Genomic DNA, 24,626 nt, shown 5'->3' with positions numbered 1-24,626 from the left:
TATTTAGCTATTTATTTATCTCTCTGCCGGCCAGCGGAACCTCACTCCCTTCACAAAATAACGACGCGGCTCCTTTAAGACGCGCCCTCACTCTGGCCCCGCCCCTCAGCGCGCGGGCGGGGGCGCGGCTTGGCGAGACGGAAAGCGCCGGGACTGATTGACAGCGCCGATGCCCAATCAGATGCCAGAGAGCCGGACGGGGGCGGGGCTTCCGGCGGGGCTGCTGAGGCGGCGGCGCTCGGAGCGAGCGGGAGCGGGGCCGCCATGATCAAGAAGTTCGATAAAAAGGACGAGGAGTCCGGTACGGGGGGGCTAGCGGCGAGGGGAGCGGTGCTGGGGCCGGGAGGGGGCTGAGGAGACGGCGGGGGTTGGGGTGAACGCGGGGTGGAGATGAGGAAGGTGCTGAGGTGCGGGAGATGCTGAGGGAGGTGCTGAGGTGTGGGGAGATGTTGAGATGAGGAAGGTGCTGAGGTGAGGAGAGTGCTGAGGTGTGGGGAGGTGCTGAGGTGAGGGAGGTGCTGAGGTGTGGGGAGGTGCTGAGGTGAGGGACATGCTGAGGTGAGGGAGATGCCGAGGGAGGTGCTGAGGTGAATAGGGTGCTGAGGGAGGTGCTGAGGTGAGGGAGATGCTGAGGTGAGGGAGATGCTGAGGAAGGTGCTGAGGTGAGGGAGGGAGATGCTGTGCTGAGAGATACTGAGCTGAGGGAGATGGTGAGAGGCGCTGAGGTGAGTGGGATGCTGAGGGGGTTTGGAGGTCAGGGAGGTGCTGAGGTGAGGGAGATGCTGAGGTGAGTGGGATGCTGAGGGGGTTTGGAGGTCAGGGAGGTGCTGAGGTGAAATAGAATTCCCAGAGCAGCGTGGCTGGATCCCTGCAAGTGCCCCAGGCCAGGCTGGAGCGGGCTGGGCTGGTGGAAATGTCCCTGCTGGTGACAGGAGGTGGAAGTGGATGATCCTTAAATCTCCTTGCAGCCCATGCCGTGCTTCTGTGCTCTCTCATCCCTCGCAGCTCAGGGCAATTTGTGTTTCAGCTGTAGGGACTGACTGACAGAGGATTTCTCCCCTCTGGTGACAAATCTAAAGGAACCGGGGTCTGTTTGCTCTCCCTTTTTGCTCCCTTTTTAGAGAGGGTTTTATCCCTGTCTCTGCTCAGTGCAGATGTTTCACCCCTAAAAAACAAAGAAGAGAGAATTGATTACATGTATTTATATAATAAACCCTATATATTTCTATAACAAACCCTATATAATAGCCCTAGCCCTGCAATGCCCAAGGCCAGGCTGGGCAGAGCTTGCAGCACCCTGCTGTTGGTTTGGGTTTTTTTTTTCCTATTTTTTGTTAAAATTGGGATTGAAGTGTTAGAGATAGAATTCTGTGTTTAGGTTTAGATGTTTGTTATTTTTTATTTCTATTATAAGTTGTGACTTTTACAGTATTTAATTGAAAGTTATAAAATAGTGATTTTTTAAATATAAGGTTTATAAAGGCTAAATTATTTAATTGAGAAATTAAATTTCAATTATTTTTACTTTTAATTTAATACCTAATTATTTGGAGTCTGTAACGTGGACTTTTTTTTAATTACAAAACATTATTTAAACTTAGGAAGAAGAAGGTAAGGACCAAGTATTAGTTACTGTTCTAAAATTTTTATTTTTGTTTTATATATATTATATATAATTGAAATAGTTATGTATTATATAATATCACAATATAGATTATATTATAGTATATTATATTATAGTATATTATATTATAGTATATTATATCATATTATATTATAGTATAGTATATTATTTATATAGAATAGAATATAATATATATTATAATATAGCATATGACATAATCTAAAATAAAATATATATAATAGATATAATGATATATAATAATATATATAATATAATAAAAACAAGTGGATTAGGAAATTATATCTTTATAATGATAGCTATAATGAAATTAAGGAAGTGGGAAAAGGAAATAGTTTTATGTAAAGGCCATCTATGTATTAAGAAATATTAAAAATATTTGGTATATGAAAGGTAATAAAAGGTATTAAAGGTGTTTGAAATAGCAAACCATTTCCTTCCTCTCAAGTTTTGGGTTTTTTTACCTTTATTCTTTCTGTGACTCTGAATTTACCACTTAAGGAAGTGGGTTCAAAGCTGCTGGCCACCATCAGTCATTCCCAGAGGAATGGCACTGGTTTGGGGTGGTTTTGTTGAGTTTTGGGGCTGTTCCTGTGTGCTCAGCCCCGGTGGGGTGTGAGCAATTCATTTCCACAGCTGACAGGTTTCTGTTTCCCCAGGCAGTGGCTCCAACCCTTTCCAGCATCTGGAGAAGAGCGCTGTGCTTCAGGAGGTAGGGACAGTCCCAGGGTAATTCTGTGGAATTCCTGATTGCTCGTGGGGAAATGTGCATGGCCAAATTCATGGAACTCATTGAAACCCACACAAAGTGTCAGGAAATTATTTTATCTGCAGTTAACGAGGGGTTTTTTGGGTAATTAGTGACACATGGCTGCTGCCTCCCATATGGGCGTGTGGCATCTCAGGGGGCTCTTCCTGAAGAAAAAATGTTGTATTTTCAGGCATTTTTGCCACATTTTCCAGATGGCAAATTGAGTTGTTTGTGCTTTGTTCAGATTGCTGCAAACGAAAGATACAAGAACCTATTCTCATATTTACACAGACTCATATTTAATACAAATAAAAGTTACAAGCTGCTTGGCTGGAAACAGATTCATTGAATTTTGAGCACGTTCTCTGAGCCTCATATTTAATACAAATTAAAACTACAAGCTGCTTGGCTGGAAACAGATTTGCTTAATTTTGAACACGTTTTCTGAGCCTCTGTTTCATACAAATAAAAATTACATATTGCCCAGCTGGAAACAGATTCACTGAATTTTGAGCACGTTCTCTAAGACACATATAATACAAATAAAAATTACAAGTTGCTATGCTGGAAACAGATGAATTTAATTTGATGTTCAAGAGAAATAATCATTGTTGGGATCTGCTCAAGCAGAATCTGTTTCACCCCCAGGCACGGCTCTTCAATGAGACCCCCATAAACCCACGGAGATGCCTCCACATCCTCACCAAGATCCTGTACCTGCTGAACCAGGTAACTGTCAGCATTTCTCTCCATCCAGAATGAATTTGAATAATATTTTAGTGGGAAATATTTCACATTTTTAGTGGGAAAGATGTTTTCCACATCAGGGAAAACTCTTTGGGAAACTTCCATCTCTGTGGAGGGCATTTAGAGCAGAGAATTGTGGATTCCCTGGGAAGGACAGGGTGGTTTCTTTCAGGAGAAAATCTCCAAGGAGAGATTCCTGCTGTGTGGGAGGGCTTTAGCAAAGGAGCTGGGTTTTAATTCCTGCTTTTCCTCTCTGCTGGTTTCAGGGTGAACACTTTGGGACCACGGAAGCCACGGAAGCTTTTTTTGCCATGACCAGATTGTTCCAGTCCAACGATGTAAGAGCCTGGGTTTTGCCTCTCCCGGCTCTGCCTGGGCTTGCAGGAGCTGCCAGCCCTGGAGTTTGGGGTGTGGGAGGCAGCCCTGCACAGGAGGAGCTCTGCTGTGGGGTAAAGGGCTGGATAGCAACACGTGGCTGTTGTGTGGGCTCTGAGTGAGTGAATTACTGCTGTAAAACCAGGGCTGTGACAAAGCTGAGTGAGTGAATTACTGCTGTAAAACCAGGGCTGTGACAAAGCCTGGCTTTACAAAGCAGTGCCACTTGTGCAAATCTCCATCTGCTTAATGGAAAATGGAATTCCAAAAGTGCCTGCAGATCAGAACATGCATCAGCCTTGGGCTCATTGAGGCAAGGGATGAGAGCACCCTAAAAACCATAGAATGGTTTGGGAGTTGAGTTTGGGAATTCAGCTTTGGGCTCAGCAGAGTGTGAAGTCCTCCTGTGATCTCTCCTGCAGTGTATTCCATGGGATGGGGCTCATTAACTTTAATTAGAAAGGGTTTGCTCATTAGGGGTTTGTCCAAGGAAGGTGTAGCTGTTCAAAGATGTCACAACATTTTTGGGAGTGCAGTGTGTTTGAAGTGTTTCTCATATCCACATTTAAAAAGTAAATGTGGATATTTTTTAAAATATAAAGTTAATTGTTCTCAAAGACTTGATGTCAACACTCCACATATGTTTCCTTTTTTTTACAATAACAAAATTATTTTCAAAGCTTTTAACTGATGATTGTGAGGCTTCTGAGTACAGATATGCTGCATCACTTCTTTGATAATTATAATGAATTTTTGTATCAGTTCTTATCATTTTACCAAACATTGATGTCTTCCTGTTCTGATTAGTTTGATGTCAGGGAGTTTGGCTCTTATCCAGGGGTCAAATGTAGTTCTGCACTTTTGAGTTGAAAACAATGTGTTTTGTTTAAAAGCTTCTTTTTCTTTCAAAGTGAAATATTTAATTTTTTTCTTCATTTATCTTTTAAAACCTCTAACTACCATTGAGTTTAATCTTTTTCTTCCCATTTCCACAGCAAACCCTCAGAAGAATGTGTTACCTGACAATCAAGGAGATGGCCAATATCTCTGAGGATGTCATCATTGTCACCAGCAGGTGGGACCCCCTCCAGAACCCGGGAAAAAGGATTTAAAACCTCTGGAAAAGGGGCTGCAGCTCCCTGGCTGTGGTTGAGCTGCTGCAGTTGAGGTTTTATAGGGATACAGCAGTTCTGTGATACACCTCTGGTTGTTATTTTGTTCCCTCTCTCTGGCAGAATTCAGTTTATCAAGTGGCTTTTACTTTGTTTTCCTGTGGTTTGGGGTGTTGGGGGTTTTTAATTCCTGTTTTGTCAGAGTTTAGGCTGGGACTTTGCAGTCAGAGCAATTAAAGAAAAGCAGAGCAAAGCCCAGTTCATTCTGAACTCTTAATTTTTTAACTGCAAAAATAGACATTGCAGCTGTTGCAAGAGCAAAAATTGCATCTGTTGTTGGATTGCTGAACAGCTTTAGAAATATAGAAAATAAGCCAAAGTGAACTTTGCTCAGTATTACTAAATGAAAATTCCATGTGGGACAAGCAGCAGCACCAAGAAACAGAATGAGCTTAGCAAAGCAGGCCATGGCACAGCAATTCAATGGGTTTATTTTGATGTTGATAAATGTCAAATGAAGCTGATTATGAGGAGGCTGTTCCTCAGCAGAGGCAGAGCAGCCCGGTGGGGTGGATGTCACACAGTCCCCGTGGGATTGGGGTGATCAGGAGGTGCTCACAGGGCAGAGCAGCTGGGTGGGGTGGATGTCACACAGTCCCTGTGGGATTGGGGTGATCAATGGTGCTAACGGGGCAGAGCAGCCTGGGGTGGATGCCACACAGTCCCTGTGGGATTGGGGTGATCAGGGGGTGCTCACAGGGCAGAGCAGCCTGGGGTGGATGTCACACAGTCCCTGTGGGATTGGGGTGATCAGGAGGTGCTAACGGGGTGTTTGGTGCTTTCAGTCTCACCAAAGACATGACAGGCAAGGAGGATGTCTATCGAGGCCCGGCCATCCGAGCTCTGTGCAGGATCACTGATGTGAGTACAGGCACTGGGGGGAGCTGATGGGGGTTTTGGAATCCCAGAACTGCCCCCTCGATCCCAGAACTGCCCCCTCGATCCCAGAACTGCCCCCTTGTAGGGTGAATTTACAGCAGTGCTGGGACTGCTGCTTTATGGGGGCTGCTCAGTGCCCGGTGCCATTTCCAGCACCTCTGGGACACTGCAGCACTGGGAATGTGCAGATGGAATGTTTGGAGCTCCAGTTTTTATCTGGGATTACTGCACTCAATGCCTGTGCAATTTCCAGAAGAAATGTGGTGCTGGAGCACTGGGAATGTGCAGCTGGAAGATTTGGAAGTTTCAGTTTCTATCTGAAATTGCTGTTCTCAGATCTCTGTGCAGTCTCCAGGAGCATTGTGGGGCTGGAGCACTGAGAATGTGCAGCTGGAATATTTGGGAGCTCCAGTTTCTGATCTGAGATTGCTGCACTCAATATCCTGTGCCATTTCCAGGAAAAATGTGGGGCTGAAGCACTGGAATGTGCAGCTGCAATATTTGGAAGCTCCAGTTTTTATCTGGAATTGCTCTGTGCAATCTCCAGGAGCATTGTGGGGCTGGAGCACTGAGAATGAGCAGCTGGAAGGTTTGGGATCTCCAGTTTCCATCTGAGATTGGTCTTCTTGATGCCCAGTGCAATTTCCAGAAGCTCTGTGACATTGGGGCACTGGGAATGTGTAGCTGGAAGGTTTGGAAGCTCCAGTTTTTATCTGGGTCTGCTTTGCTTGATGCCCTCTGCAGTTTCCAAGAGAAATGTGGTGCTGGAGCACTGGGAATGTGCAGCTGGAAAATGTGGAAGTTTCAGTTTCTGATCTGAGATTGCTCCACTCAATGCCCTGTGCCATTTCCAGGAGAAATGTGGGGCTGGAGCACTGGAATGTGCAGCTGCAATGTTTGGAAGCTCCAGTTTTTATCTGGGATTGCTCTGTGCAATTTCCAGGAGCTCTGTGGGGCTGGAGCACTGGAATGTGCAGCTGGAAGGGTTTGGAAGCTGAAGTTTTTATCTGGGATTGCCCTGTGCAATTTCCAGGAGCTCTGTTGGGCTGGAGCACTGGAATGTGCAGCTGCAATGTTTGGAAGCTCCAGTTTTTATCTGGGATTGCCCTGTGCAATTTCCAGGAGCTCTGTGGGGCTGGAGCACTGGAATGTGCAGCTGCAATGTTTGGAAGCTCCAGTTTCTCTCTGGGCTTGCTCTGATCTATGCCCTGTGCACTGGAAATGTGCAGGTAGAAAATGTGGAAGTTTCAGTTTCTGATCTGAGATTGCTGCACTCAGTTCTCTGTGCAATTTCCAGGAAAATGTGCTGCTGGAGCACTGGGATGTGCAGCTGGAAGGTTTGGAAGCTCCAGTTGTTACCTGGGATTGCTCTGCTGTGACTTTGTCCCTGACCCATCAGGACCAAGCAGCTCAAACCCACGTCCACCTTGCAGAATTAACTCCAGATTTTTGCTGAGGGTCCTTTGAATGTGAATTTTTGCTTTCTGCTGCTTTTATCCCCTTCCTGCACAGCAGCCACACTTCCCTTTTCCCTGTTTTCCTGTTTCCCAGGGCACAATGCTGCAGGCCATTGAGAGGTACATGAAACAGGCCATTGTGGACAAGGTCCCTGGTGTGTCCAGCTCTGCACTCGTGTCTTCCTTGGTAAGGCTTTTGTCAATCTGGTGTTTTGGCAGGCTGGGAAGCTGAGTCTGCTGTTCTTGTTTTGATTTTTTTTTCTCTGAGATGTTTCTTCTCACTGGAAAATAAGAAAAACCCACTTTCCTTTCTCTCCTCCAATTCTTTTCTTACATTTGAGTACATCAGTCATAATAATTTCTAGTGCCAAATGCTCAGGTTTCTGCAGCCTGTGTAAAACATGAATTTATCTGGGGAGGGGCCATGGAATCCCCTGCTGAAACTGCAGTTCAGGATTATTTCTATTAATACACACCAGCAGGGCAAGATGAAGGAATCCACTCTGATTTCCTCTCCCTTTTTGAGGAGAAAAGGCTGGGGAAGACCTCATGAGTGAATATTTTTATTAATAGAAGTGGAGCATGGTAATTTGGGACTGGGATGGAGGGAAATTCACAGTTTACAGGGGTGTAGGATAAAGAGTGCCTGTGAAACTGCTGTGAACTTGTCTCCAATGCCAATTCTCTGCAGCACATGATGAAGATCAGCTATGATGTGGTCAAAAGGTGGATCAATGAAGCTCAGGAAGCAGCTTCCAGTGACAACATCATGGTCCAGGTGTGTTTGAGGGTGGCTGTCCCTAAAAACGCTGGGGGGGCTTAGTGGCATTCTGGAGTTCTGAAGAAAACTTCAGAAAAAAATCTTCTTTAAGTCTTTTGAAAGCAGGAATTGGGATTTTTGGGAAACAACTTGATAGTTTTAAAAAATTAATTAATTTTCCCATGATGCCAGGACAAGATTGTTAATTAAGAGCTGGCTCTGGAGTTCTCTTCCCTTTTTACCCTAAATTTCTGGAGTGCCTGTCCCACAGTGGTTTTTACAGAAGGGATTTGAATCTGAGTGCTCAAAAAGTGGGAAATTATCTCACTGCCTTCAAATGAGCATCTCTTGGCCTTCAGAAAATTTGCCAGATGCAAAAGATGAGCCAGAATATCAGCAAAATCTCCACAAGAGCAAAATTTTTGTACAGATGTTCCAGACATCAGTGGAAATGGGATTATTCTGATGATGTTCAGAATATGGGATTATTCTGATGATGCTCAGAATATGGGATTATTCTGATGATGCTCAGAATATGGGATTATTCTGATGATGCTCAGAATATGGGATTATTCTGATGATGCTCAGAATATGGGATTATTCTGATGATGCTCAGAATTTGGGATTATTCTGATGATGTTCAGAATATGGGATTATTCTGATGATGTTCAGAATAGGGGATTATTCAGACTCGTGATCACAAAGATTCTGTAAAATCAGCTTTGTTCTTGCCTACTTAGCAGCTTCATTAAGCCTTGCAGTAAATCAGTTGTATGGGAGGAAAAAAAAAAACCAAAGTAACTTGGCAAGGAACTGGAGATGTCCCTTTGTGCCTCCATCAAAAGGCCTCAAGGATTTTTGTGAGGTCAGCTGTCTTTTCAAGGCTTTGGGATATCCTGAATGTGGAGTTCATAGAAATGCAGGAATTACTGTCCAAATGTGAAACGTTTGAAGTTATGAGATTTAATGGGGAAAAAAAAAAGGAAATAAATTAACTTTGTGGCTCTTTGGATCTTCAGGAACAGTTGAGAGTGGACAGAAAGGGCAAGGAAACGTTGCAGATCTTTGCAACTTTTCAGGAATCTCAGCTCAGTTGAGGTTAGAAGGTATTTGTGCCAGGAAAGGACAATAATTACCCCACTGTTGGATGTTTTGATGTGGATTTTGCAGCTGTACTCAGTCCTGCCCTCTGTTTCCCATCCCATAGTATCATGCTTTGGGGCTGCTCTATCACCTTAGGAAAAACGACCGCCTGGCTGTGTCCAAGATGCTGAACAAATTCACCAAATCTGGCCTGAAATCCCAGTTTGCCTACTGCATGCTGATCAGGATTGCCAGCAAACTCCTCAGGGAGTCTGAGGAGGGGTAAGTGAGAGGCAGGGTTGGAATCACAGAAATTCATGAGGGGCTGGAAACTGCTGTGGGTTTTTAGTGTTTGTGGAAATCTCCACAGAGGCTGACATGTGATGCTGGGATAATGCAGGGACTTGTCTTTAAAGGGGTTTGCCAGCCTAAAAGAGCCTGGAATTGTTGTGTTTGTAGCCAGGAAAGGCTGGAATAACCCTTTGAATCCAAGACTGAAAGATCCTGGGATTGTTGTGTTTGTAGCATTGAAAGCCTTGGACTTGATCTTAAGGAGTTTTTCCAGCCTGAAATCCGGGGATTCTTCTTTTATAGCCATGAAAGTCTTGGACACAATCTTAAAGGGGATTTTCCAACCTAAAAGATCCTGGGGTTATTGTGTTTGTAGCCCTGAGAGTCTTGGATTCAAAGGGTTTTTCCAACATAAAAGATCCTGGGATTGTTGTGTTTGTAGCCATGAAAGCCTTGGGCTTGATATTAAAGGGTTTTTCCAGCCTAAAATCCTGGGATTCTTCTTTTGTATCCATGAAAGTTTTGGACTTGATCTTAAATGGGTTTTTCCAGCCTAAAAGTTCCTGGGATTGTTGTTTGTAGCTATGAAAGTGCTGGATTCAAAGGGTTTTTCCAGGATAAAAAAATCTTGGGATTGTTGTATTTGTACCCATGAAAGGCTGGAAAAACCCTTTGAATCCAAGACTAAAAGATCCTGGGATTGGTGTGTTTGTAGCCACAAATGTCTTGGATTCAATCTTAAAGGGATTTTCCCATCCTATACCCCTGGGATTGTTGTGTTTGTAGCCATGAAAGGTTGGAAAAAGCCTTTGAATCCAAGACTAAAAGATCCTGGGATTGTTGCATTTGTAGCCATAAAGACTTGGACTTGATCTTAAAGGGTTTTTCCAGCCTGAAATCCTGGGATTGTTGTGTTTGTAACCATGAATGCCTTGGACTTGATCTTAAGGGATTATTCCAGCCTGAAATCCAGGGATTCTTTTTTGTAGCCATGAAAGTTTTTTGACTTGATCTTAAATGGGTTTTTCCATCCTAAAAGATCCTTTAATTGTTGTATTTATAGGCATGAAAGTCTTGGATTCAAAGGGTTTTTCCAGCATAAAAGATCTTGGGATTGTTGTATTTGTAGCCATGAAAGGCTGGAAAAACTCTTTGAATCCAAGACTGAAAGATCCTGGGATTGTTGTGTTTGTGTCCTTGAAAGTCTTGGACTTGATTTTAAGGGAGTTTTTCAGCCTAAAATCCTGGGATTCTTTTTTGCAGCCATGAAAGTTTTGGACTTGATCTTAAATGGGTTTTTCCAACCTAAAAGATCCTGGGATTGTTGTGTTTGTGGCCATGAAAGTCTTGGATTCTAAGAGTTTTTCCAACATAAAAGATCTTGGGATTGTTGTGTGTGTAGCCATAAAAGCTTGGACTCAATCTGAAAGGGGTTTTCCCAGCCTAAAATCCTGGGATTCTTCTTTTGTAACCATTAAAGTTTTGGACTCAAATGGATTTTTCCAGCCTAAAAGATCCTGGGATTGTTGTGTTTGTAACCATGAATACCTTGGACTTTATCTTAAAGGGAATTTGCCAACCTAAAATCCTGGGGTTGTTGTGTTTGTAGCCACAAATGTCTTGGATTCAAAGAGTTTTTCCAATGTAAGAGATCCTGAAATTTTTGTGTTTGTGGCCTTGAAAGTCTTGAACTTGATCTTAAATGGGTTTTCCAGCCTGAAAGGTCCTGGGATTGTTGTGTTTGTAGCCATGAAAGTCTTGGATTCAAAGGGTTTTTCCAGCATAAAAGATCCTGGGATTGTTGTATTTGTAGTCATGAAAGTCTTAGACTTGATCTTAAAGGGACTTTTCCATCCTGAAATCCTGGGATTGGTGTGTTTGTAGCCACAAATGTCTTGGATTCAAAGGGTTTCCACATAAAAGATCCTGGGATTGTTGTGTTTGTGGCCATGAAAGTCTTGCACTCAATCTTGAGTGGGTTTTTCCATCCTAAACCCCTGGGATTGCTGTGTTTGTAGGCACGAGAGTCCCCTGTTTGACTTCATTGAGAGCTGCCTGAGGAACAAGCACGAGATGGTGATTTATGAGGCTGCCTCTGCCATCATCCACCTGCCCAACTGCACTGCCAGGGAGCTGGCACCTGCTGTGTCAGGTGGGTCACAGCCCTTGTGCCCCTGAAACAGCTGAAATAAAGACATTCAGAGAAAATCCTGCAGAATTAGAATACCCAAACCCCGGTTCTCTGGTAATTTGGGGTTAAAAGTCCTTTATTGCCAAGATAAAGGGCTTTTGGATGAGATCCCTTTTCCACCCAGAGGTGTAGATAAATGGGATTAGAGGTGATGCTTGTCTTTATCCAGCTGCAGGAATTTGGGATGGGAGGGAATCATGGTTGGGGTTGGAATGGACCTTAAAGATCGCCCAGTGCCACGACAGGGACACCTCCCCCTGTCCCAGTGTGCCCCAAGCCCTGTCCAACCCAGCCTTGGACATTTCCAGGGATGGAACAGCCACAGATTGTCTGGGAAAACTCTCCTGCAGCTGGAATATAGAACTGGAATGTGGAGACACCCGAGCCACCCCTGTCATTGGCAGTGGGATAACAACCAGGAGTTTTTCTAACCTGTGTGCTAAATTATGCATGGAGTGCATGAATATTTAGCAGTGTGTAGTTGGAGATATATTAGACATTCTACTCTATTTCCTTTCTTTGAAAGAAGCCAAATCTTGTTTTTTTTTGGTTGTTTCTTTTCTTTCCCAGTGTTGCAGCTTTTCTGCAGCTCTCCCAAGCCCGTCCTGCGCTACGCAGCTGTGAGGACCCTCAATAAAGTGAGTGCTCCAAAACCTCCAAAGAGCTTCATCTGTGAGCTCAGAGCAAGCCAGCAGGGCCTGATGATGGCTGTGTTACCTCAGGCAGAGCAGCTGCCCTTGGCATGACTGTATTTGGAATTATTCCATGCTGAGAATTGGGGAAAGCCAATCTGGCTTTTCTGTGCCAGCTCTCCTGCTGGGACAGAAATCTTTCCTGCATTCAGGCTGTGCTTGCTCATTTTGGGACCACAGGGATAGAGCAAGCTGTAGTTTGATAATCTGTGAGCTTTCAGCTGGATATTTAATATTACAAAATCCACTTGAAGGAGATATTCTGATTTCAGAGCTGCAGAAATTTGAGACTCAAACCCACGAGCTGTAACTTAAAATCCATTTAAAACACTGCAGCTCTGCTTGCATCCAGTGCTTTGAACTGCAGGATGCTGCACCTCCCACATAATTTTGGAATTGCATTCCTTGCAGGTGGCCATGAAACATCCATCTGCAGTGACTGCCTGCAACCTGGACCTGGAGAACCTCATCACAGACTCCAACAGGAGCATTGCCACGCTGGCCATCACCACCCTGCTCAAGACTGGCAGCGAGAGCAGCGTGGACAGGCTCATGAAACAGATCTCCTCCTTCGTGTCAGAAATCTCAGATGAGTTTAAGGTGTGCCACTGGAGGCCTCTGCTCTTTCCACCTGCAGGTTTCTTCTCCCATTCTTGTTTGGTTTGAAGCTTTTCCTGTTTGTCAACGCTTTGATGGTTTAGTCTGGCTGGGCAAAATTCAGAATTTCCTTTTCAGCTTAATTATCCTTGTATGCCTTCCTCCCACCACTCCAAGGAAGGAAAAATGTCATTTGGTGGATTCCTGGGCAATATCCTGCAAATCTTGGACTTCCTTCTGGTGGTGTTAGAGAGGAGGAAGGATTTTAAGTGAGTTTAAATTACATCAGTCTTGATGCATAGTTAGGAAACTGTGTTAATTAGGAATTTCTACCTAATTTGTAAGATTTGCAGTGACTAATCTGGTAAGAAATTGGTGCACAGTTAGGAAACTGTGTTAATTATTTCTACCTAACTGTGGTAATAATTTCTACCTAATTTGTAGGTTTTATAGTGACTAAACTGGTAAGAAATTGGTGCACAGTTTGGAAACTGTAAATTATTAATTTCTACCTAATTTGTAAGATTTGCAGTGACTAAACTGGTAAGAAATTGGTGCACAGTTAGGAAACTGTGTTAATTATTTCTACCTAACTGTGGTAATAATTTCTACCTAATTTGTAGGTTTTATAGTGACTAAACTGGTAAGAAATTGGTGCATAATTTGGAAACTGTTCATTATGAATTTCTACCTAATTTGTAAATTTTATAGGGACTAAACTGGTAAGAAATTGGTGCACAGTTTGGAAACTGTAAATTATTAATTTCTACCTAATTTTTAAGATTTGTATTGACTAATCTGGTAAGAAATTGGTGCACAGTTTGGAAACTGTTCATTATGAATTTCTACCTAATTTGTAAGATTTGCAGTGACTAATCTGGTAAGAAATTGGTGAACAGTTAGGAAACTGTGTTAATTATTTCTACCTAACTGTGTTAATAATTTCTACCTAATTTGTAAATTTTATAGGGACTAAACTGGTAAGAAATTGGTGCACAGTTTGGAAACTGTAAATTATTAATTTCTACCTAATTTTTAAGTTTTGTACTGACTAATCCGGTAAGAAATTGGTGCACAGTTAGGAAACTGTGTTAATTATTTCTACCTGTGTTAATAATTTCTACCTAATTTGTAGGTTTTATAGTGACTAAACTGGCAAGAAATTGGTGCATAATTTGGAAACTGTGCATTATGAATTTCTACCTAATCTGTAAGATTTGTAGTGACTAATCTGGTAAGAAATAAGTTCAGGATGGTTCAGTTGTACCTGTTACATCATGAGGAGCACAGCTCTGCAAAATCAGTCTGCTTCAAGTCCTTGTTTTTATGAGAAAAATAAGTATCAGACAAGTTTGAAATTGCAAAGGGTTTTAATGACAGAACATGAGAAATTAAAATTGGAGAAGGGAGGGAAGGGGAGGGAGGAAGGAGAAGGAAAAGGAAGGAAGGAGAGGAGAGGAAAGGAAAAAGGAAGACTTTGAGTTAACACATTCCATCCTAAGTTCCATTTTTTTTCGCAGAGCCAGGCTTTGCACAAACCCTGAGAATCCACCACCTGATTTTTCTCCTTGCACATGGATTTACCCACTCAGGGTGACCACCTGAGCTGGAACCTGTGTTTTTCCCAGGAATGAGCCATGACCCGTGTCCCTGTGTGTCCCCTCAGGTTGTGGTCGTGCAGGCCATCAGTGCCCTGTGCCAGAAGTACCCTCGCAAGCACAGCGTGATGATGACCTTCCTCTCCAACATGCTCAGGGATGATGTACGTGGGGCTCCTGCTCTGGGGAGGGCTTTGGGCAGGGCTCTGGCACATTTGGACCTGCTGGGGGGTGGGAAGGGTCTCTTCTGTCAGTGGGTGCACAGGGAGATGGGGCTGAGTGATGGCAGCTCCTGCCGGGTCAGACCTGTGTGAAATGCTCGGGAATTGGTGATGCCTTGAGGGGCTCCACAGAGCAGAGGCTGGGCAGAAATAAAGGAATAAAATTGGGATTTATTCAAAGCCTCAATGGATACATCTCATGCCTTGAGAGGCTACTTAGAACAGAGACTGGACAGAGTTAAAGGAATAAATAATAGGAATAAAATAGGGATTTATTAAAGGCCTTCAGTAGGTACAGAGGCTCCCTAGAGCAGAGGCTGGACAGAGTTAAAGGAATAAAATAGGGATTTATTAAAGACCTTCAATAGGTACTCCTGGTGCCTTGAGAGGCTACTTAGAACAGAGGCTGGACAGAGTTAAAGGAATAAAATAATAGGAATAAAATAGGGATTTATTAAAGGCCTTCAGTAGGTACAGAGGCTCCCTAGAGCAGAGGCTGGGCAGTGTTAAAGGAATAAAATTGGGATTTATTAAAAGCCTCAGTGGATACACCTCATGCCTTGAGGGGCTCCATTGAGCAGAGGCTGGGCAGTGTTAAAGGAATAAAGCTGGGATTTATTAAAGACCTTCCATAGGTACTCCTGGTGCCTTGAGAGGCTACTTAGAACAGAGGCTGGACAGAGTTAAAGGAATAAAATAAGGATTTATTAAAAGCCTCAATGGATACATCTCGTGCCTTGAGAGGCTACTTAGAACAGAGGCTAGACAAAAATAAAGGAATAAAGTGGGGATTTATTAAAGGCCTTCAATAGGTACAGAGGCCACCTAGAACAGAGGCTGGACAGTGTTAAAGCAATAAAATAGGGATTTATTAAAGGCCTCCATGGATTCACCTTGGGCAGTGCAAGAGCCCAGCCATGGCTTCACCCAGGATGGACTCTGAGTCATGAGTGTTCACACTTTTATAAGTTTTGGTCCATTTCCATATGGGGTTAATTGGCCAATTCCAGCTCCAGGTTCTGCAGTCCCATCCTCCCAGTTTGCTCCCCTCAGTTCCCTGCTGTTCCACTTTTGGCCCTGAAGCTGCCCAAAACCCAAGGGGCTGGAGAAGGATTGCTCTGTCTGACTGGGCTGTGAGGAGAACTTGCTGGCACTTGATAGGAAGTTCAGAGTTACACATAATGCAGTGCAGAATCTGGAAAATGGGAAATATAAAACTTAAGGCATCACTCCTTGGGCAGTCAGAAGCCTCTAAGGGGCTACACCCAAGATGGATGATGGTCACAATTATAAGTTTGGTCCATTTACATTTCAGGGGTGAATCCTCCAATTACAGCTTCAGGTAATGAAGTGTGCAATAAAAGTCACTTTTATTTACACTTTCTGGAGCCTGAGGCTGTAGGATGTCCTTGAGTTTCAGGCCTTGAGGGATTGTTTTGGCTGACCAAAATGTGACTAACACTTTATATGGAGTTTGGAGTTACACCCTAAAGCAGTACAGGGTTTAAAAACCATGAAAGCTAAAATCCTAATGCTGAGGATGCCTTGAGTTTCAGGCCTTAAAGGAATGTTTTGGCTGACCAAAATGTGAGGACAGTAACTAACACTTTATATAGAGTTTGGAGTTACACCCTAAAGCAGTACAGGGTTTAAGAACCATGAAAGCTAAAATCCAAATGCTGAGGATGCCTACAGGGCTGGGGATGCCCTGTGTGGACATCCAGTCCATTTCCCCCCCAGTTTACACAAATGATTGGTTTCTCCATGGGAAGCAGTCAGTGAAGCACGAAGGAGCTGAGCGTGGCTCCAGCCCAAGCTCAGTGTCCCTGATGTCCCTTTGCAGGGTGGCTTTGAGTACAAGAGAGCCATTGTGGACTGCATCATCAGCATCATCGAGGAGAACCCCGAGAGCAAGGAGGCAGGGCTGGCTCACCTGTGCGAGTTCATCGAGGACTGCGAGCACACCGTGCTGGCCACCAAGATCCTGCACCTGCTGGGCAAGGAGGGGCCCAGGACCCCCTGCCCCTCCAAGTACATCCGCTTCATCTTCAACAGGGTGGTGCTGGAGAACGAGGCTGTCAGGGCTGGTGAGTGCAGCTGCAGCTCTGCAGCTCTGGCTCCTTGCCTTTCCTCAAACTGGAAAGGAAATTTGAGATAATTGTACTAAGGTGTCCTGATTTAGGGTAAATCTGGGAGAAAATCTCCAAAGGGCTTTCTCAAAAACCCCTTTGAGAGAGGGGAATGTGCCTGTGAGGGCTGTGAGAATTCCAGACCTGCAATTCTGGCTCCTTGCCTTTTCCTCAAAGCGGAAGTGAAATTTGAGATCATTGTAGTAAGGTGTCCTGGTTTAGGGCAAATTTGGGAGAAATTCCAAAGGGGTTCCTGTAGAATCTCCATAGGGGTTTCTTTAGAAAGCAGATTCAAGCAGCCCCACACTGTGCTGGCCACCAAGATCCTGCAAGGAGGACCCCAGGGTGGTTATGGACGATGAGGTTGTGAGAATTTCAGGCTTGGAATTCTGGCTCTTTGCCTTTTTCTCAACCTGGAAATGAAATTTGAGATAATTTTAGTAAGGTGTCTTAGTTTTAGGGCAAATTTGGGAGAAAATCTCCAAAGAGCTTTCTCAAAAACCTCTTTGAGAGAGGGGAATGAGGCTGTCAGGGCTGTGAGTGCAGCTCCAGGCATGGAATTGTGGCTCCTTGCCTTTCCTCAAACTGGAAATGAAATTTGAGATAATTTTAGTAAGGTGTCTTAGTTCTAGGGCAAATTTGGGAGAAAATTTCCAAAGGAGTTTCTCAAAAACCCCTTTGAGAAGGGAACGAGGCTGTCAGGGCTGTGAGTGCAGCTCCAGACCTGCACTTCTGGCTCTTTCCCTTTTTGTTAGAATCCCACATGCAAAGAACTCTCAGAACTTTGGGGCTGTAAGCCAAAGCTTAGAATTAAACACAAGATTTGATCTGAGACCTTAGAAAAAACTTCCAAACTTAAGTGCCAAAAGTGAGAATGTGGATTTATAGTTTAGAGCAGAGACTTGTTAAACTAAGTAAAGTTTAGAGTTTTTAAAGGCTAAGATATAAAAAATGAAAGTAGTTACAGAGATAAAGAGTTTAGAATGCAGTACTGTAAGTTTGTGTGTTGTAACATAATTAACTAAAAAAGCTTACACTATAACATAAATCCATAAAACAAAATACTTAAAGATTAAATCAAAAACATAAATATCCCTATTAATAGTGTTTTATTAGTCAATAGATCCTTAAAAAGAATCTTGTAGCCTTCTAAACCATACTATAACAATATAAACCAAATTCACCCTTCCTTCCTATGTAAAAAATAAACCACACCATCAAGAACAATTCAAAAATCCCATCTCAAATTCCTTCCAAAGTAAATTATCACACCTTTTCCTCAACCTGGAAATGAAATTCGAGATCATTTTAGTAGGGAGTGTCCTGGTTTAGGACAAATTTGGGAGAAAACCTTCCAAGGGGTTTCCTAGAAAGCAGATTGAAGCTGCTTTCCAGAGCTGTTAAGCTGGTCTTGATCACAGAACTATTTCCATGTGGAAATACAGGAATAGTTGAGTCTTTCCCTATCACTGAAAGGTTTGTGGTGTGGAAGAGCTGTGTAAATTGAAAACTGAGAGCTGTGAGGATGAGTTTGTGCAGAACTTGGGCTGCTCTGACCCTCCCTGTTCTCTCTGCAGCTGCTGTCAGTGCTCTGGCCAAGTTTGGGGCCCAGAATGAGAATCTGCTCCCCAGCATCCTGGTGCTGCTGCAGAGGTCAGTGGGGCTGGGGGGACACTGGTGGCTGCAAACAGGGTGACAGCAGCTGGGCTGGCACTGGGGGGACACTGATGGCTGCAAACAGGGTGACAGCAGCTGGGCTGGCACTGAGGGGACACTGATGGCTGCAGACAATGTCCCAGCAGCTGGGCTGGCACTGGGGGGACACTGATGGCTGCAAACAGGGTGACAACAGCTGGGCTGGCACTGGGGGGACACTGATGGCTGCAGACAATGTCCCAGCAGCTGGGCTGGCACTGGGGCTGGCAGTCCCAGCTGGGGAGTGGGAAATGATTCTGCCACCTTCCCCGTGTGGCTGGGGCAGCAGAGCCGTGCTGGAGGGAGGGGGATGGAAGGAAGGAGCACAGGGCAGTGAAGGATGGGATCAGCCATGGAAACATGGGATGTGATTTGGTCTGAGGGCATTGCTCTGGGGTAATAAATCATAAAGTCATTGACTGCTTTGGGTTGGAAGAGCTTGAAACTCATCCAGTGCCACCCTTGCCACTGTGCCAGGGTGCTCCAAGCCCCATCCAGCCTGGCCTTGGATCTTCCAAGGCCTCCCCATCCTCACATACAGCCTAAATCTCTTTTAGTGAGGAATTTCTTCCTCTCATCTGACCTAAATCTCTTTTAGTCAGGAATTTCTTCCTCTCATCCGACCTAAATCTCTTCTAATTTGGAGTTGTTCCCCCTTGTCCTATCAATATCTGCCCATATAAAAAGTCACCTTCCCTCTACAGAGCTTTTCTACACCTGAACATTTTTAACAGCCCTTGAAGCAAGAGAATTCCTACCCAGGTTACTCAGGAATGACATTTGTGTTTCCAGAGCTGGGTGTTCCCATGTCACACTTTCATGTTTCTTCCTAAGCCATGTGGTGTTAATGATTTAATTGAAATTACCCCAACTCCTGTGTTGTACAAAGACATTTTTGCACAATTTGGAAGTCCCTGGAGGGAGCTCTGGCTGTCCCTGCAGTATCCAAGGCAGTTTTTGTCAGTGCCATGTTTAGCTCAGCTCTCTGGTGGCCAGAGCTGACCTTGTCCCCTTGTCCCCAAACAGGTGCATGATGGACAGCGACGACGAGGTCAGGGACAGGGCAACGTTCTACCTGAATGTGCTGCAGCAGAGACAGCTGGCCCTGAATGCTGCCTACATCTTCAATGGTCAGTGGGAGACAGGAAACCACTCAGAGCTGCTCCTTCACAGGCTTTTTCTGGCCTCAGCACTTCCTGGTTGTGATTGTGCTGGGAGTGGGAGATTTAGCAATCTAAACCTGTCCAGCCTGGCCTTGGACACTCCCTGGGACCCAGGGGCAGCCACACTCTGCTCTGGGAATCCTAAATAATCTCAATGTGGGAAGCAAGGTCTGGGAAATGCAGCCAGGAGTGCCACCTGGCCTTTCATTTCTTGGTTTTTGCTCCATATTTTCCCAATCCAAAACAAGGATGAGGGTTGGTTATAAACACGCTTTGTCTGTGATTGAAAATTCCTGTGAGCAGAGGATTTAATTAATCCGTGTAAAATTCTTGGGAATGAACTGTTCAGACTTGGCAACTTTGTGTCATCTTCAGAGCAGCTTTTTTCCTGCTTTGCCTGTTTTGTGTTTGCTGTGGATCAGCAGTGCTGGGGCAGTTCCTGCTCTCAAAACTGAATTTTTCTGCCTTTCTGCTCTGCAGGGCTGACAGTGTCTGTTCCTGGCATGGAGAAGGCCCTGCACCAGTACACCCTGGAGCCCTCAGAGAAACCCTTTGACATGAAAACAGTTCCCCTGGCCACCGCCCCCATCCTGGAGCAGAAAGCAGGTAAATCCCAGACTGATGGCAGGGGCTGAGGCAGGGCACAGAGCCCTGGGGTACTCATCTGTCAGCAGGGACAAATCTGTGCATAATCTGCATTTATTGGTTCTCAGCCTTTGGAAAAGCCACTCCAGGAGCTCCCAGCCACTTCTCTGGCTTTCTTCCATGTCCCTGCACAATTCTTGAGCATCTTCACTTACCCCAACCAGCTTTGGAGTTATTTTTTTCCCTCCCCTTTCCTCCTTTAATTTCTTTGCTGGCTTTTCAGGGCTAAGGTGTGGTTTATTCCAGGGCTAAGGTGTGGTTTATTCCATGGCTAAGGTGTGGTTTATTTCAGGGCTAAGGTGTGATTTATTCCTCATAACTCTGCCTTACTTTTCTCTACTTTCAATCCAGTATTTCCACACCAAATAAAAAGACACTTCAGTGTGTGAGGAGCCAGGCTGGCAGTGGTTTGCAGCAGAATGTGAGAAACATAGAGAGGGAGTGTAATAAATGTAAGGAAGATAATATGAGGAATATTTAGTGGAGATTTAATGGCATTTAAGTCTCGTGCATGGTTTAGCTGAGACAGAGCACAAAGTTTTTGCTCTTTTTCTCCACAGAGATTGCCCTGGTGACCAGCAAACCTGAGAAAGTGGCTCCTTCACGCCAGGATATCTTTCAAGGTAGGAGAGATCTGAGGCTGTCCAGAGATCCAGGAGAGCTGCAGAGGGACTGGGGACAAGGCCTGCAGGGACAGCACCCAGGGAATGGCTCCCACTGCCAGAGGGCAGCCATGGGTGGCATCTTGGCAATGAGGAATTCCTGCCTGGGCTGGCATTGCCAGAGCAGCTGGGGCTGCCCCTGATCCCGGCAGTGCCCAAGGCCAGGCTGGAGCAGCCTGGGATGGTGGCATTGGAATGGGATGGGCTTGAAGGGCCCTTCCCACCCAAACCATTCTGGGATTTGGGACACTCAGAATCCATCCCCAGGGATTTTTATGGAAGCTGGGGATGGAGAAGGGAAGGGAGACCCTTCCTGGAGTGCTGAGATTGCCAGTGAAGCCCCCAGATCCCAAAATCCCTTCCTAGAGAGGAGTCGGGGTGGGGATGGATCCAATGGCAGGCTGGGAGAGCTGGGAATGGAGGGAATTCCCTGGAGAGGGAGCCTGGGGTGGGATTTTGGGAAGGGATTCCCAGAGCAGCTGGGGCTGCCCCTGATCCCTGCAATGGCCAAGGTTGGACACTGGGGCTGGACATTGGGACAGGGGGAGGTGTCCCTGCCATGGCTGGGGTGGAATTGGATATTCCTCAAAGTCCCTCCAATCCAAACCCTGCTGGGATTCCCTGAAGTGCTGAATGAGGGCAGGATCAGAGCCTGTCCCTGCTGATCTCTTTTCCTTCCTGCACAGAACAACTGGCAGCCATCCCAGAGTTTAAGGGCCTGGGTCCATTGTTCAAATCCTCAGAGCCAGTGCAGCTCACAGAAGCAGAAACAGAATATTTTGTTCGCTGCATCAAGCACGTGTTCCCAGCCCACATCGTTTTCCAGGTGAGAGAATCCATCCCCTTCTCCCAGGATTTGACAGAATTGATCAAAACCCAGGGAATTTGCTGCATGCCATGGAGGATTTTAGCTGATTTGGTGTGGGGAGGTGTGACCGTGTTCACAGGGGTCTGAGGATGAGGGAAGAGACGAGGATCTGACTCCATGTTTCACAAGGCTGATTTATTATTTTATTATATAGATTATATTAAAACTACATTAAAAGAATAGAAGAAAGGATTTCATCAGAAGGCTGGCTAAGGATAGGAAAAGAAAGAATGATAACAAAGGTTTGTGGCTTGGATGGAGAGTCCGAGCCAGCTGGCTGTGATTGGCCATTAATTAGAAACAACCACATGAGCCCAATCCCAGATGCACCTGTTGCATTCCACAGCAGCAGATAACCATTGTTCACATTTTGTTCCTGAGGCCTCTGAGCTTCTCAGGAGGAAACATCCTAAGGAAAGGATTTTCCATAAAACATATCTGTGACAGGGGGAAACTCTGGGTGAGGAAATGTTTGCAAATCCTTTTCCCTGTGTTTGCTGCTGCAGTTTGACTGCACCAACACCTTGAATGATCAGCTCCTGGAGAGAGTGACAGTGCAGATGGAGCCATCAGAGGGCTATGATGTGATCTGCTGCATCCCAGCTGCCAGCCTGGCCTACAACCAGCCTGCCATGTGCTACACCCTGGTCAGCATCCCCCAGGATGACCCCACTGCAGGTGAGACATGGGGCCCCACACATCCCTCACGTGGAGGCTTTGGGGAATGCCACGAGCGGGGATTGCTTCATCTTGACGTCCTTGGATTTTTCTTTTTTCTGTGGATCTGGTGGTTTTAGTTTGAACTGGGTGGAAATACAATTTTGTGTAGTGGTTTTGGTTTGTGAATTTGAGATTTCGTTAATTTTGAGATTTTTTTGGTTAGTGTGTTAAACAGTATGGTGGGTTTTGGTGTTGGCTATTACGATGAAGGCAAAGCAGGTTCAAAACTTTAAAAGGGTATAAATAAAAATTTATTAACAATAACTAAAATAAAAAGTAATAAGAATTAGAATAAAATTTTTAGAACACTTTTTTACATGTACAACTTCCCAGTAGTTCCACAAACTCTGTTACACAAATTCTTTTACATCACTCCCATAAATACCTTCCATACAAAACCACCACACTGCATCACAAGTGCTGCTTTTTAGCAAAATAATTTTTATAAATAGTGATAATATTCTATAATTTTTATTATTGTTATTAATTAATTAATTATGTTATAAATAATTATCCTCCTTTTTTGGAGGATTAAAGATGGGTTGGTAAAGAGGCTTGCAGAGGATGCAGGTAATGGAAATTTGGATTTATGGCCTGGAATCAGTGAAAGGAACACATTTAAAACCTTGGATGTTTCGTAGTGTTTAAGAACAGAACCACTGAAAGGAAAATGCAGATAGAATAAAAATATTCCTAATTTGAGACTTTATTTAAAGGACTAATTAAATTTTTCCTCTCTTTAGAGAATCAGAAACTACTACAAAATATACAAATGAGATTTTCTTGCATGTGAAACTCCTCTCTATTTTCTTAATCTCATTTCAACACCACTGGGTTTTTAACATGACTTATTATTTAACATGAGTTATTTAATGTGACTTATCAGTGGAATGGATTTTTAAGTTATTTTGATACCAGGGAAGATCAAAACTAATCCGAGTTTGCTAAACTGTGGGTTTGGATGCTATTCCATTTGTCAGAAATCCTCGTGGATTTTTTCCTGGTGGCTGCAGCAGCATTTGGCATCAGTGGTTTGTTACCCCTGGAATTCTCCTGAGCTCCTCCTTTGGCCTTTGTGTTAAAATCAAAGAGAAAAATGATCTCCAAGTGCTCTGTCCTGGGCACATTTGTATCGCTGGGGCAAACCTGATGGGTTTAGCAGTCTGGTTTTGGGAAGTGAGGGTTCCAGCAGGGGAACCTCCCCCGTTTAGCCAGGGTTTGTGTCTCCCCAGTGGCCTGCACCTTCAGCTGCACCATGAGGTTCACGGTGCGCGACTGCGACCCCAGCACGGGGGTGCCAGAGGAGGATGGCTATGAGGATGAGTATGTGGTGAGTCCAGCATCTCTTCCCTAGTCCCCATTCTCACTCCTTTGGGAGAAATGTCACCACTGGGTCAAGATTCCTCTCAATCCTGAAGTCATTCAACGTGCCTGAAACAGCAAAATTCTGTGAAATGTCATTTTTAGATCCTTCCCCAAAGCTTCATTGCTGTCAAAGTTTTAGTGCCTTGTGGAATGGGATGTGTGGGGACAGAGAGGAGGGAAGGAAGAAATAACTTCCATTGTGTGTTTTCAGAATTGTGCTGCAATATTCCACCCCAAACATTTGGATTTTTGTTAATTAATGATAAGGATACAGTCAGATTTCAGGAAATATTGGAGGAAATAAAGGGTCCTTCTGGAGAGAGCTGGGGGAGAAGGGAAGGCTCCAGGGAGAGCTTCCAGGGCCTGCAGGGGCTCCAGGAGAGCTGCAGAGGGACTGGGGACAAGGCCTGCAGGGACAGCACCCAGGGAATGGCTCCCACTGCCAGAGGGCAGCTATGGGTGGCATCTTGGCAATGAGGAATTCCTGCCTGGGCTGGCATTGCCAGAGCAGCTGGGGCTGCCCCTGATCCCTGCAGTGCCCAAGGCCAGGCTGGAGCAGCCTGGGATGGTGGCATTGGAATGGGATGGGCTTGAAGGGCCCTTCCCACCCAAACCATTCTGGGATTTGGGACACTCAGAATCCATCCCCAGGGATTTTTATGGAAGTTGGGGATGGCAAAGGGAAGGGAGACCCTTCCTGGAGTGCTGAGGTTCCCAGTGAAGCCCCCAGATCCCAAAATCCCTTCCTAGAGAGGAGTCGGGGTGGGGATGGATCCAATGGCAGGCTGGGAGAGCTGGGAATGGAGGGAATTCCCTGGAGAGGGAGCCTGGGGTGGGATTTTGGGAAGGGATTCCCAGAGCAGCTGGGGCTGCCCCTGATCCCTGCAATGGCCAAGGTTGGGCACTGGGGCTGGAGCAGCCTG

General features: G+C 44.9%; 1 protein-coding gene across 1 annotated transcript in view; it reads left to right on the top strand.

Moving 5' to 3' along the window:
* The first annotated feature begins 218 nt into the window (after window positions 1-218).
* The window catches only part of COPG2 (COPI coat complex subunit gamma 2), a 26,716-nt gene continuing 2,308 nt past the window's right edge, over window positions 219-24,626 (top strand). Inside the window, exons 1-21 of the mRNA XM_063153626.1 lie at window positions 219-301; window positions 2,302-2,354; window positions 3,042-3,122; window positions 3,407-3,478; window positions 4,511-4,590; window positions 5,473-5,548; window positions 7,118-7,210; window positions 7,715-7,801; window positions 8,991-9,148; window positions 11,176-11,309; window positions 11,919-11,986; window positions 12,452-12,640; window positions 14,304-14,399; window positions 16,300-16,543; window positions 18,163-18,238; window positions 19,307-19,410; window positions 19,924-20,049; window positions 20,649-20,711; window positions 21,437-21,576; window positions 22,125-22,296; window positions 23,571-23,668. Coding sequence (XP_063009696.1) covers window positions 265-301; window positions 2,302-2,354; window positions 3,042-3,122; window positions 3,407-3,478; window positions 4,511-4,590; window positions 5,473-5,548; window positions 7,118-7,210; window positions 7,715-7,801; window positions 8,991-9,148; window positions 11,176-11,309; window positions 11,919-11,986; window positions 12,452-12,640; window positions 14,304-14,399; window positions 16,300-16,543; window positions 18,163-18,238; window positions 19,307-19,410; window positions 19,924-20,049; window positions 20,649-20,711; window positions 21,437-21,576; window positions 22,125-22,296; window positions 23,571-23,668 — 2,247 coding nt within the window. The 5' untranslated portion in view covers window positions 219-264. The remainder of the gene's footprint in view (window positions 302-2,301; window positions 2,355-3,041; window positions 3,123-3,406; window positions 3,479-4,510; window positions 4,591-5,472; window positions 5,549-7,117; window positions 7,211-7,714; window positions 7,802-8,990; window positions 9,149-11,175; window positions 11,310-11,918; window positions 11,987-12,451; window positions 12,641-14,303; window positions 14,400-16,299; window positions 16,544-18,162; window positions 18,239-19,306; window positions 19,411-19,923; window positions 20,050-20,648; window positions 20,712-21,436; window positions 21,577-22,124; window positions 22,297-23,570; window positions 23,669-24,626) is intronic.

This window comes from Melospiza melodia, chromosome 4 (assembly GCF_035770615.1).
Source record: "Melospiza melodia melodia isolate bMelMel2 chromosome 4, bMelMel2.pri, whole genome shotgun sequence".
Taxonomy (NCBI): Eukaryota; Metazoa; Chordata; class Aves; order Passeriformes; family Passerellidae; genus Melospiza; species Melospiza melodia.
This window is presented reverse-complemented; position numbering and strand designations above follow the sequence as displayed.